Source organism: Crocodylus siamensis, chromosome 14 (genome assembly GCF_052110815.1).
Source record: "Crocodylus siamensis isolate JL-2025a chromosome 14, ASM5211081v1, whole genome shotgun sequence".
In the NCBI taxonomy this organism is placed as follows: Eukaryota; Metazoa; Chordata; order Crocodylia; family Crocodylidae; genus Crocodylus; species Crocodylus siamensis.
This window is the reverse complement of record NC_143408.1, coordinates 709,484-721,076: the sequence shown is the minus strand read 5'-3', so window position 1 is coordinate 721,076 and position 11,593 is coordinate 709,484. Positions and strand designations below refer to the sequence as shown.

The 11,593-nt window shown below is 67.4% G+C and overlaps 2 protein-coding genes across 4 annotated transcripts; one reads left to right on the top strand and one right to left on the bottom strand.

Annotated features, from left to right (window-relative positions):
- Positions 1 to 84: 84 nt before the first annotated feature.
- Positions 85 to 6,168, top strand: RAB3A (RAB3A, member RAS oncogene family). Its single transcript, XM_090026963.1, has 5 exons — positions 85 to 216; positions 1,447 to 1,674; positions 2,168 to 2,286; positions 2,856 to 2,980; positions 4,293 to 6,168. Exons 2-5 carry the CDS (start codon positions 1,447 to 1,449, stop codon positions 4,481 to 4,483), a joined length of 663 nt encoding a protein of 220 aa, XP_089883089.1. The 5' UTR covers positions 85 to 216; the 3' UTR covers positions 4,484 to 6,168.
- Positions 6,169 to 6,563: 395 nt separating this feature from the next.
- On the bottom strand, positions 6,564 to 11,098 carry MPV17L2 (MPV17 mitochondrial inner membrane protein like 2). Of its 3 annotated transcripts, none has more exons than XM_090026992.1 (6): positions 10,784 to 11,098; positions 9,439 to 9,637; positions 8,787 to 8,957; positions 8,222 to 8,298; positions 8,000 to 8,128; positions 6,564 to 7,841 (listed from the first exon to the last, which is right to left on the bottom strand). In XM_090026992.1, the coding sequence occupies exons 2-6, from the start codon at positions 9,623 to 9,625 to the stop codon at positions 7,767 to 7,769; spliced, it is 639 nt and encodes a 212-aa protein (XP_089883118.1). In that variant the 5' UTR covers positions 9,626 to 9,637; positions 10,784 to 11,098; the 3' UTR covers positions 6,564 to 7,766. The 3 variants fall into 3 exon arrangements, with proteins under 3 accessions (XP_089883118.1, XP_089883117.1, XP_089883116.1); XM_090026991.1 differs by having other exon boundaries at positions 10,777 to 11,097; XM_090026990.1 differs by lacking the exon at positions 10,784 to 11,098 and having other exon boundaries at positions 9,439 to 9,766.
- Positions 11,099 to 11,593: the final 495 nt, after the last annotated feature.

Sequence of the window (11,593 nt, the reverse complement as noted above, 5' to 3'; positions counted from 1 at the left end):
GGCCATCACCGCCGCGAGCCTATCCTGGCGCAGCGCGCCCGCCCCGCGGCTAGAAAGGGGAGGGCGGGGGCGGTGCCCGCGCGGCTGACGTCACGGCCTCATCTGCATGCCGGCCCCGCCCCGCCAGAATGCTGCCGACGTCAGCCGGGTCCGCAATCGCCGGGCCGCGCCGCTGCTGCAGTCGCTGCGGGGGGAGCCGGGGAGCGCGGCCCAGAGGTGAGCCCCCCCGGCCCGGCCCGCGGCCCCCGCCCCCGCGCCCTCCGGCCCCCGCCGGCCTTGTGCGGGGCGGCGGGTCGCCCCCGCCCGGCCCGGGGCCCTTCCCGCGCCCGGCCTGGTGCGGAGGGTGGGGGCGCGCCGCGCAGGTGTGGCGGGGATGCCTCCCCCGCGTGGGCCCGGGGGCGCTGCCGCGGGTGCCAGCCGGAGCGGCCGGGGGCGCTGCGCGGGCGCGCGGGGGGGCTCGCACCTCGCGGGCGGGGACCAGCTCCTGCGCAGCCGCCGCCCGGCGCGGCCCGGGCCCGACCGCTGCAGGGCCGCCCCGCCGGGCGCCCCCGGTGGGAAGGGGCGGCCGGGCCCGCCCGGCTCCCGCCCCCGGCGTCCTCGCCTCCTCGCGTCTCCTCCCCCCTCCCGCAGCAGCGCTGCTGGGCCCGGGCAGCGCCTGCCCTCCCGCTCCTGCCCCGCTTCCCCGGCGGGCTGCGCCCCCTCCGCCCTGCAGCCAGCCGCTCCCGCTCTGCCTTGGTGGCCCCCCGCCTCTCACGAGGCTGCGTTAAAAAGTCTGGCCCTTCCTGCTGAGGCAGGGATCCAGGCCGGGGCTTGGATCCCCCTGGCTCCGGCTCCCCATCCCGGGGCGCCCGGGCCTGACCAGGCCGTGGGAAAGGACTCCTTGGCCCTTTCTAGCTGGGCTGGGGCCCTGCTGCCGCTTACCCGTGCATCCCGTTCTGGACACGGGGAGCCGTCCCGGTCAGCCCAGCTCCGCCAGGAGGGGCCGGGGAAGGCGCCCCGCGAGCGCGAGGGCAGAGGCCGGGCAGCCCGGCCGAGGGCTGGGCGTGGGGAGCTGCGGGGCAAAGGTGATGGAAGGAGGACGAGGCGAATCGAGGTGGATTATCCGGGAAAACCTGGCCCTGGCAGGCTTGAGCTGCCGGGGGGGCACGAGGAGCTGCCAGCCGGGAGGTGGATTAGCTGTGACCTAGCCGAGCCTCTTGCGTCGCAGGGAGCTGTGGGCGTCTCCCGCTCCTGGCGCCCGCCGCGGTGGAGCGGGCTCTCGGCTCCTGCGCACCGCGTCTCCGGGCCCGGGGCCCAGCCCATCGAGAGCGCTGGCGGGGTGTCTGGGAGGGAGCGCTTCGTGCGCGCCCTGCTCCTTGCGCTCGTCCTCGAGAGCAGCGGGGACTTCCGACGTCGGGCTGGGTCCGGCCGCCGCCGGCCTGCTCACGCGCTCGCGCCTGCTTGCAGATGGCTTCTGCTACTGACGCCCGCTATGGGCAGAAGGAGTCCTCGGACCAGAACTTCGACTACATGTTCAAGATCCTGATCATCGGGAACAGCAGCGTGGGCAAGACCTCCTTCCTGTTCCGCTACGCCGACGACTCCTTCACGCCCGCCTTCGTCAGCACCGTCGGCATCGACTTCAAGGTCAAGACCATCTACCGCAACGACAAGCGCATCAAGCTGCAGATCTGGGTGAGCTGCGGGGCTGGGACAGGGCCCCCGCAGCGTCTGCGCGTCCCGTGGGCGGCTGCCGGCGTGGGGAGAGATGCAGTCCGTGGCGCCGAGCCTGGACCCCAGCCCAGGGAGGGGAGGGCTGTCCCCCGGAGCTGCCCTGCCGCCTCCTGTGCCGGGCAGGGGCCGGGGGCTGTGGCGGCTCGCGGCTCACGGCCCAGGCCTGGTGCTGTGGGACGAGCCCTGCAGCGTCTGTAGCCCCAAGCCCCCTGCAGCGCCCTGCAACCAGGGTCCCTTGGGCCCTGGTGTCACCTCGGGGTAGGGGGAGGAAGCAGCTGGGAGGAGCCCCCCCACCAGAGCTGCTGTGTGCTGGGGCAAGGGCTCTTCCCAGGGACCCGGTGCCCCCCTCTCCCAGGGCTGGGGGGAGACGAATCGGTGGCAGCCAGGTCCAGCGCTGGAGCCACTTGGAGCTGCTGGCGCCTCGTGTTCCCCTGACTCGCTGTCTCCCCCCCAGGACACTGCGGGCCAGGAGCGGTACCGGACAATCACCACCGCCTACTATCGCGGGGCCATGGGCTTCATCCTGATGTACGACATCACCAATGAGGAGTCTTTCAACGCCGTGCAGGACTGGTGAGCAGTGCCCGGGCAGCACAGGGCTGTGGGGGGCAGCCAGCTTGTGCTCTTGCCCCCACCTCCCTCCAGCCAGTGCGGGGGGTGTTCCCGCCATGCGTGTGCTCACCCGCGCTGCTCGCAGCTGCCTCTGCAGAGAGGCCAAAGCCTGAACGGACCACGGGTACCCCCAGCCATGGCCCCTGCCGTGTGCTGAGAAGGTCCATTGCAGAGCTGGGCCTGGGCAGGCGCGTGTCCTGCTGCCGCCTCTTTGGCACTTCCCCTCTGCAACCTGGGCTGTCACCCGGCACTTGCCGAACTACTGCCCAAGCCCTCCCTTGTCTGGTAGCCCCCGCAGCGAGTCCCCCGGCGGTGGGTGCCCAGGGTCCGGACCTCTCCTCCTCTCCTCACGCGCTCCCTCTGCTCCCACTCTGCTTGCAGCCTCTGTGCAGCCCGGGCCGACCCAGGGGGCTGCGGTGAGCGGGGCACGGTGGAGGATGGCAGCTGTCCCTGCTGGCCTGGGCCTAGTGCCCGCTGGGGGCTTTGCAGCGCCCTCCCCTGCCCTGAGTCTGCAGCTCTGTCTCCCGCAGGTCGACCCAGATCAAGACATACTCGTGGGACAACGCGCAGGTGCTGCTGGTGGGGAACAAGTGTGACATGGAGGATGAGCGCGTCGTGTCGTCGGAGCGTGGCCGCCAGCTGGCCGAGCACCTGGGTGAGTCCCTGGGCCCTCGGGGGCCCATCCTGCCCGGCTCAGCACTGCGGCTGCAGCGTGGGGCGCATGGGCTGTTTCTTCCCTGGCCTTGGCTCAACAGTTGCAGATGCAGCCAGAGCCCCTGGGCTGAAAAGGGGTAGCCAGAACGTGCCGTGTGCGGGCAATCAGCAGGGGCATCGCACAAGCTCTGTGAGGGGAAGTGAAAGCGTGTCTGGCTCTGCATGCGTGTTGCAGCGTGTCTGTGCCCACGTGTGTGTGTGTGCACACGCTAATGCAGAGCTCTTCCTGTGGAGCAGTTTCAGGCTCCGTTTCCTTGCAGCGGGTCCATCGTTAAGTGGCAGCACTGATGTGCTGTTCCCCGGGCAGCGTCACCACCGTGCTGTGAGCAGCAGGGTCGATGGCTGCTCCTGTTGCAATCAGTAGCAGCAGGCTTGGGAGCTTGCCAGGTGCGGGGAAACCCCAGCTGGACTTGGGTGGGCACTGGGGGGTTGTAGCCAGGCCCTGCCCCGCAAGCACCCTACACGTGCAGGGCCTGGCAGCGGCACGGCAGGACCCTGCTTCTGTGCGTGGTTCCCCGGGCCCGGGACAGGCTGCTCAGCGGCTGCAGCACCGGGCAGGGAAGCAGCCAGGCCAAGGGCTCTGCACCACCACCGAACAGCCGGTGCCAGGCCTCGCTCTTGTCCCCGTTGCCATCCTGCTGTCCCAGAGCCAAGAGCCGGTGCAGGGTGGAGAGCACGGGGCACGTCACTGCTGTGCCGGCCTGCGGGTCGGTCCTGTGCCCTACCCAGCCCTGCAGGGCAGAGAGCCCCTACCCCCCTGCAGCCGGCACCTACGTGCTGCCCCGCTCTGGTGTGGGTGCTGGGCCCTGGGGCGCCATGCTCATCGAAGGTGTCAGGCCTGCAGTGTCGCCCTCACTGGAGCTGCCCCCACAGGCTCCAAGGTCAAGGGCTGTGGGAGCTGCGCTGGGGCCTGCCCTGCTCTGGGGTGGCTTTAGGCTCCCTGTAACCTAGATCAGTGGTCTCCAAACCTTTTTTTTGATTGCGCACCCCTATCAGTAAAAACATTTTGAGCACACCTCCAATATGTGTATATTTATATAAATAGAAATGTAAGTTCCAATATTTTCTTCCCACACCCCAATGGATTGTCTTGTGCACCCCCACTGGGGTGCGTGCACCCCACTTTGGAGACCACGGACCTAGATAACTGCCCGGGGCTCACAGGCTGCTCTCGTTCCCCCTGCTGCCCCCTGCCCCTGTGCCGGGAGACCCCCGGGGCCCCGTCTCATGTGCTGCGCTCTCCCTCCGGCCAGGGTTCGAGTTCTTTGAGGCCAGCGCCAAGGACAACATCAACGTCAAGCAGACGTTCGAGCGGCTCGTCGACATCATCTGTGAGAAGATGTCCGAGTCCCTAGACACAGCGGATCCTGCCGTGACGGGGGCCAAGCAGGGGCCGCAGCTGACGGACCAGCAAGCCCCTCCGCACCAGGACTGTGCCTGCTAGATGCAAGCATGGCCCCCACTCCTCGCCTGTCACCACCTCCGTGTCCCAGAGCCCTCGATCAGCCCCTTGTGCTCCCAATTAACCCCTGTTCAATCGGTTTTATTGGGTCACCCCTGGAGACCAGCCGAGGCGAGAGGTGACCAGGCCGGGGCTCGTGCTGCGCAGGCTTTAGGAGGGCTGCGTCTTCCCTCCAAGCCTGCGCCGCCCTGGCTCCCTGCTGGGCCCCATTGCCCCTGCCCCTGCCCCTGCCCCCCGCCTCACTCTCACCCTGGGACGGTAGGAAAAAGCTCTTCTGTTTGCTCGTAGCTGTTGTCTGACCCCAGCTCTGTGTTTCTCATCGCTGGACCACCAAAGCCAGGTGCTCCCCGCTGCTGGCTGTCGCATCTGCCTGCCCCTGGCACCGGTGGGCGTGAGGCCTCCAGCCAGCGGGACTTGAGCTAGAAACCCCTGGCTTTGGGGGCCAGCGCAGAAGGGCCAGTGCTGAAGTGAGGTTTTGGGCTGGCTTCCAGGTACAGGGGGGTAGGGGCAGCATCTTAACACTATAGCTGACACCACGTGTTGTGACACTACGCAGGGTCCAGCATGACCTGCCTTCTCGTGCAGCTGCCGTGCTGCAGCGAGGCTAATTGCATAACACTGCTAATGAGAGGATGTTCCCCTCGGTCTGTGCGTTGGCTCCCTCCCCTCTGCCCTGCATGTCTGCTGCTGCATGGCGGGGGCTCGCACGGTGAGCGCCCTGAGACGGCTGCAGGCCATGCGCCTTGGCCATGCCTCGTGCCCTGCGGCCGTGGTGGATGGGGTTGGGCCAGGGGAGGGGGAGAGGTCGCGACTCCCATTGGCCCTTGCCGGCTTGATGCGGGTGCGAGCGGTGCCCGGTCGCCCTGGAGACGCGTGGCAGCCCTGTCCTCCTGCCCCTCCTAGCTGGTCCTGCTAAGGGCAGAGGATCTGGCCCCGGCCTAGCTGGAGAGCTCCCCGTTTGTCAGTCCTGCCCGACACCGATGCATATTTCACGACTCCTGTGTATTTGTACAAATAGAGGCTACTTCTGCTCCTGCTGTCTTCCTCCTTGTACATAAACACGACTCCCTGTACAGAGACGTAGCCATGCCCCTCGTGTGCGTGCGCCCTGCTGTGCTGTGGCTGTGCTGCTGTACTTATTTATTTTAGCAATGTGGTGGTGACCTGCTTGTGAAAACCACTTTGGAATCTATTATTTAAGAGCAAGGCGAGCAAGGGCAGCGCCGGCGGCAGCACCACAGCAAAGCGGTGCTGGAGCTGCGGCAGTGTGGGCAGGCTCTGCAGACGTCCGAGCCAGCGACCCAAGCTGGCGTGGGGCCTGCGGTGCACGGCCGGGCTTGGCGCGTTGCTGCAGCCCCTGCTGCTCCTTGCGTGTCCATATAGTGATGTGCTTATTGTGGAGACTGTGACTACGTGGAACTACCTGTATCAATGACCAACCCTGTCTGGCTCCCCCACCCCTATTTATTTTTCTTGGAGCACTGTCTTTGTTTTACAGATACGGAAAGATGTGGCCACTCCGCCCAGCCTCCTCCTCTCTGTGACGTTGACTCATCTGGAAGAGTTTCGCTGTACTGTAAAAATGTCAAAAGTGTCAAAAGAGTCAAATTTCCTGAAACTCGCTGTATGAGAGATGTTGTGAAGAAATAAACCGATGCTGATCACAAGGTGCTCCAGCTCGTGGTCTGAAGAGAGGGGCAGCAGTGGGTGGAGGGGAAAGCCGACCTGGCAGGCGGTAGGGCTGGTCCCTGCAGGTCACATCCCTGCTCCTGCAGCCAGAGCCTGCGGGGACGTGGGGTCAGGCCTCCTGCTCCTCTGCAACCTGCTTGTTCAGCCTCTGAGCCTGGTGTGTGGCCCATGCAAGGGAGGAGGAAGATGGGGTCCTTGCTCCCTTCCCACTACGTTGGGACAGAGCTGCTTGCTGCACTCAAGCTGAGCATGGACGGCTGGGTCTGCTGGCCCATCTCCTTGCCACGTGCCCTCGTAGCAGCAGCTGTGTTGGGAGGGTGGCAGAGACATGCTGGATGCGGTCACGCTTTCAAAAGGATTCGCTTGAGGCAAGTCATGAGGATCATATTTAATCTTTAGAAAAGTGACAGGTGATTTGTATTAGCAGCAACGTCCCCACAGCGCCGGGGACATCTACACTTGGGACCATGCAACTGGCTCACAGCGCAGCTGGGGCCTACACCGGGGCCTTGGGCAGCCCAGGGTGGCTTCTGCCCCCACGCTGCTGTTGTACCAGGTGCTGCACGTGTGGTGGGGATCCCCATCCTGCTGTGTGCAAGACCGGGGCCAATGGATGCCCATGGCAGCAGGGTTAGAGGCACGAGGAGAATGACAGAAGAAATGTCCTCCAGAGAAAGGTGCGGCAGGGGAGGATACCCCAGCACACCAGGCGTTGGACATAGGAGTGGGTGAGACTCGCACGCTGGCAGCGTGCCAGGCAGGCCCCAGGGCAGGAGGAATGTGATGGCACGGGGCGGCTGCCAGGCAGAGGGCAAGCAAGACGCTCAGGTCCCAGCCCTGCCCCAGAGGAGTAGAGACATCAGCCGTGGGCTCCGCTGGAGCAGAAGGGTGGATGCGGGCCGGCAGGAGGCCTAGTCTATCAGAGGAGCTGTGGGAGGGGAAAAGGCGAAGCGCAGCGGGGCCCCAGCTGCAGAGGGTGAGGAAGCGTGTAACAGGAGGGGCGAGAGCCAGAGGAGTGCGAGGGTGAGGGGTGAGGCCAAGCACCTGGGGAGAACAGGCACGAGACCCTCTGCCCAGGGGGTGGGGAAGGCCAAGGTCGCCTGTTCTGAGCTGTGCCGGGGACGGGCAGGACTGCGTGAAGGAAGAGAGGTGGAAGGGCCCGGAGCCGCCCCAGCCACCTCCGAAACACAGCAGGTCAGTGGAGGACAGGTGCAGCGGGGCTCCCTGCCCAAGGGGAGACCCCATGGAGAAGCAGGTGGCAGGAGAGGAAGTGGTGCATGTCCCCAAGGCCCCAGCTCCACTGTGGGAGGAGCAACGCCAGCGCTGCGGATGCGCTTCACCGGTGAGGATCACGAGCGGGTTTGCGAGGCAAGGGCCGAGCAGGCTGCAGAGCCCAGCCCCCAGTTTCCCTCCACACGCCGCATGGGACAGCACCAGGGGTTCATCTTCAGAGGGCAAGCTGATTTGTTGGACCGAGATGCTTGTCGCAGCCCAGGGAGCCGCTCCTCCCCAGAGACCAGCTGGGCCTGGTCTTGTGGGAGTCCCGAGCTGTGGGTACAGCCTCTTGCCCCACCCTTCAGAGGCTCACACTGTGGGGCCGAGCGTCACTGGGGCTCTTCGGTTCATCCTCCGTGTCCACCGGCTCCAGGTGCTACAAGCGAGAGAGAAAGGACTGGTTGACCTTGCTGCATCACGAGCTGATGTTACAGCAGAGGCTCCAGCTCCTTCCTGCCCCACGGGCATCTCCCAGGCGTGGCGGGAGGCGGCGCGGGGCACAAGGAGCCTGTGTGGACAGCGTGGGCTGCTTACCCGGTGCTTGAGGTAGGAGAGATACGCGTCCCATCCCACCGTGACCACGTTTATGTAGACCACCCGATACTTGGGCGGCAGGAACAGGAAGTTCACGAGTTGAGCCGCCGGCCACACGCACCAATCTGCCTGGGAACAGCAAGCCAGCAGCGCTAGGTAACGAGCCCAGGGGGCGGCGGGCGGGGCGGGGCGGGGCGGGGCCCGGGGCGGGGCCCCCTTTACCTTGTAGAATTCCCAGAACTTCTCCCGGAGCTCGGCCCAGCTCTCCTCCACGCTCTGCCCCTCCAGCGCCCCCATCCCTGCACCAGGACACGACAGTTAGGCTGAGGGAGCAGCGGGGGCAGCAGGCCCTGGTGTGGGGAGCAGGCGGGCTCCTGTTCAGGCAGGCAGCACCTGCCAAGGGCCAGGAGGCAGCGGGGTCTCTCCGGCCTGCTCCCAGCCTGCCAGGAATCCTGAAGGCTCCGGGCTTCCCCTTCAACCCGCCGTAGCCAGGAGAAGCCGAGCCAAGCTTGGGCTGGGCTTTGCAGGGCAGGGGTGGGCGCTTCCAGGGGAGGAGGGGGCTGCCTTTGGCCACGTCTGTGCCTGTGCAGGGGCTCTCAGTGCAACCACCAAGAGGAAGCGGGCGAGGGAGGGCAGGGCTGTCCCTGCCTATCTGCAAAGCCAAGTGCAGGCCTTTAACCCACAAGTGAGAGCAGAACTGGCCTGGCTCCCTGCAGCCCCGGGAGAGGAGGGAGGCAACCAGTCCCTGCGATCAGCAGTCACAGGAGAGCCGAGGCCGAGGCGTTACCCAGGAAGTACCAGACCCCCAGGGTCGGTGAGGCCACCAGCTGGTCCACCAGGACTTTCTTCAGGACAACGCGGATTCCTTTAAAGCCACTCGCAGGAAACGCCACGTCCAGCCAGAGGTACCAGTAATGCAACAACGGGCCCATGCTGCATCCAATGGCGAACATGCGGGCTGCAACACAACGCCGCCTCGTTAATAAATGCAGAGCCCGGCACAATGTCGCCATACATTATTCATGGCACGGCGTAAGCGTATCTGAGGCTGTACAAAGCCTGGGGGCGCGGGGCCGGGGAGCACACCTGCGGCCCTGGGGCTGATGAACGGGCTTTGTTTCTGCAGAACCGGCCACGGGGCAAGAAACGAGGACCAGGAGCCCCTCTAGCAGGAGCTGCAAGCCAGGACCCGGGGGGCCCAGCCCTCCTCCAAGGATGTCCCGCTGAGGAGTGAGGGGGTGCATAGGGCCCAGCGAGGCCTGGGGTCACTTCCCTGCTGCTGCATTTTTCTGGGGGCTCTGCTGGCAAGTGGGGGTGGGGGCACCTCTGCTCTGCACCATGGCCTCTGTGCAGGCATATGGCCTCATCCCCCTTGCTGCGGGCCGGGAGGGGGGCTGGGGGGGCGGGGCAGGGCTGCGCGGCGGGGGCGCAGCAGGCACCTGTGCGGTGGAGCTGGCGCCGGCGCGTTGGGTCCTTCCTCATCTCCCAGCTCTGCTGCAGGCTGTCGCCGGTGGCCAGCAGCGCGCCGCAGCTCAGCGTGTTGGTGACCAGCAGGAAGCGGCCCCGGAACAGCGGCCGCCCGTAGTGCAGGACGCGGGACAGCGCCCGCCGGCCCCCGCCCAGCATCCCCCTGGCCGCCTGCAGCGAGGAGCAGGAGTCGGGGCGCGGGCCGGGGCTGATTTCCCCCCGTCACCCAGGACCCCACACCGATCCTGACCCCAGAATGCGTGAGCCACCCCCCGCCCCCGCCAAGACCCTCCACCCTGCTGACCTGCCCCCCAGCCAGGACCCTCCACCCTGCCATGCAGGACCCCACCCCAGCCCGCATGCAACCACCCTGCTAGGACCCTCCACCCTGCTGACCTGCCCCCCCGCAACGTGGGACCCCCCCCCCAGCCAGGACCCTCCACCCTGCCATGCAGGACCCCACCCCAGCCCGCATGCAACCACCCTGCTAGGACCCTCCACCCTGCTGACCTGCCCCCCCACAACGTGGGACCCCCCCCCCAGCCAGGACCCTCCACCCTGCCATGCAGGACCCCACCCCAGCCTGCATGCAACCACCCTGCTAGGACCCTCCACCCTGCTGACCTGCCCCCCCACAACGTGGGACCCCCCCCCCCAGCCAGGACCCTCCACCCTGCCATGCAGGACCCCACCCCAGCCCGCATGCAACCACCCTGCTAGGACCCTCCACCCTGCTGACCTGCCCCCCCGCAACGTGGGACCCCCCCAGCCAGGACCCTCCACCCTGCCATGCAGGACCCCACCCCAGCCCGCATGCAACCACCCTGCTAGGACCCTCCACCCTGCTGACCTGCCCCCCAGCAACGTGGGACCCCCCCAGCCAGGACCCTCCACCCTGCCATGCAGGACCCCACCCCAGCCTGCATGCAACCACCCTGCTAGGACCCTCCACCCTGCTGACCTGCCCCCCCGCAATGTGGGACCCCCCCCCCCAGCCAGGACCCTCCACCCTGCCATGCAGGACCCCACCCCAGCCCGCATGCAACCACCCTGCTAGGACCCTCGACCCTGCTGCCCTGCCCCCCCGTATCCTACATGGGACCACCCTATCAGGTTCCCCCCCCCGCTGACCTGCCGCCACGTGGGAGCCCCCGCTAGCCAGGACTCCCCCACCACGTGGGACCCTCCACCCTAACCCTGCCCCCCCCCGCGTGGGATTCCCCATGAGCCTGCCCCCCCCTCGCTTCCCGCCAGCCTGCGGAAACCCCCGTGCCCTGCAGTTTCCCTGGGGGGGAGAACCCGGCGTTGACCTTTGACCTCAGCCGCTGCGAACCCTTCCGCGCCCGCGGGCCCGCTCCAGCGCTTCCGGGACCGCCACCGTCACGTGACCGCGCCCGGCCGCATCACGTGACCGCGCCGTGGCCGGAGTGGTGCCCGGGCTCCACCTCTGCGCCGCCCGTGACGTGCGGGGCAGGGTCTTGCCCCGGCCCGCCGGGTCCGGCCGCCCCCGAGGCCCTGACCGCCCCCCGGCACGGCTCTGGGACGGCGCTTGTGGGACTGTGACCCCCGGGGAGAATTTCACGCGGGGGGGTTCCGTGCCCGGTTGGGGGGGCGTGTCCGAGAGATGCCGGGACTGCGGGGCGGGGCATTAACCTTTGCCCCTGCAGGGGGGTGGGCGGGGCAGCAGGCCGGGGGCGGGCTGCTCTGGCGGGGGAGGTGGGGCTACACCCCCTCCTCCCGGGTGGGGTTGGAGGCGTGGCCATGATGGGGGGAGAGGCTGTGTGGCTGTGACCTCTGCCCCTATGCGCCACCCCCCCCCCACTTTGAGGGGGGTTGAGCTGTGTGTGGGCGGGGCCAGGACCCCGAGGGTGGACTGGCAAGAACTACGGGGGCGCGACTGGGCCATCGGGGGGGGGGGGGGGGCACGAGCACTTGGGGGAGGTCCTAGAAGGGGAGGGAACCATAAGCCCCGCCCATACACCACGCGCGTGCACCCACACGCGCGCTCACACTGGGTCTCGGCGGTGGCAGGATTTGTCCCCATCCCCCGAACAAACCACCAGTTTGGGGGGGCATGTGACATTGGTTGTGGGTTGCCGGGATGGGTAGGTGGGGAATATTTGGGGG

Bases quoted from the DNA above. Each gene is read 5' to 3' on its own strand.
- RAB3A (XM_090026963.1), top strand. From the start codon at position 1,447: ATGGCTTCTGCTACTGACGCCCGCTATGGGCAGAAGGAGTCCTCGGAC. The intron at 2,287-2,855 runs GTGAGCAGTGCC...TGTCTCCCGCAG, and splicing joins TTCAACGCCGTGCAGGACTG to GTCGACCCAGATCAAGACAT. The intron at 2,981-4,292 runs GTGAGTCCCTGG...CCCTCCGGCCAG, and splicing joins CCAGCTGGCCGAGCACCTGG to GGTTCGAGTTCTTTGAGGCC.
- MPV17L2 (XM_090026992.1), bottom strand. From the start codon at position 9,625: ATGCTGGGCGGGGGCCGGCGGGCGCTGTCCCGCGTCCTGCACTACGGG. The intron at 8,958-9,438 runs GTGCCTGCTGCG...GTTGTGTTGCAG, and splicing joins GCGCCAGCTCCACCGCACAG to CCCGCATGTTCGCCATTGGA. The intron at 8,299-8,786 runs GTAACGCCTCGG...GTCCTGGTGCAG, and splicing joins GGGGGTCTGGTACTTCCTGG to GGATGGGGGCGCTGGAGGGG.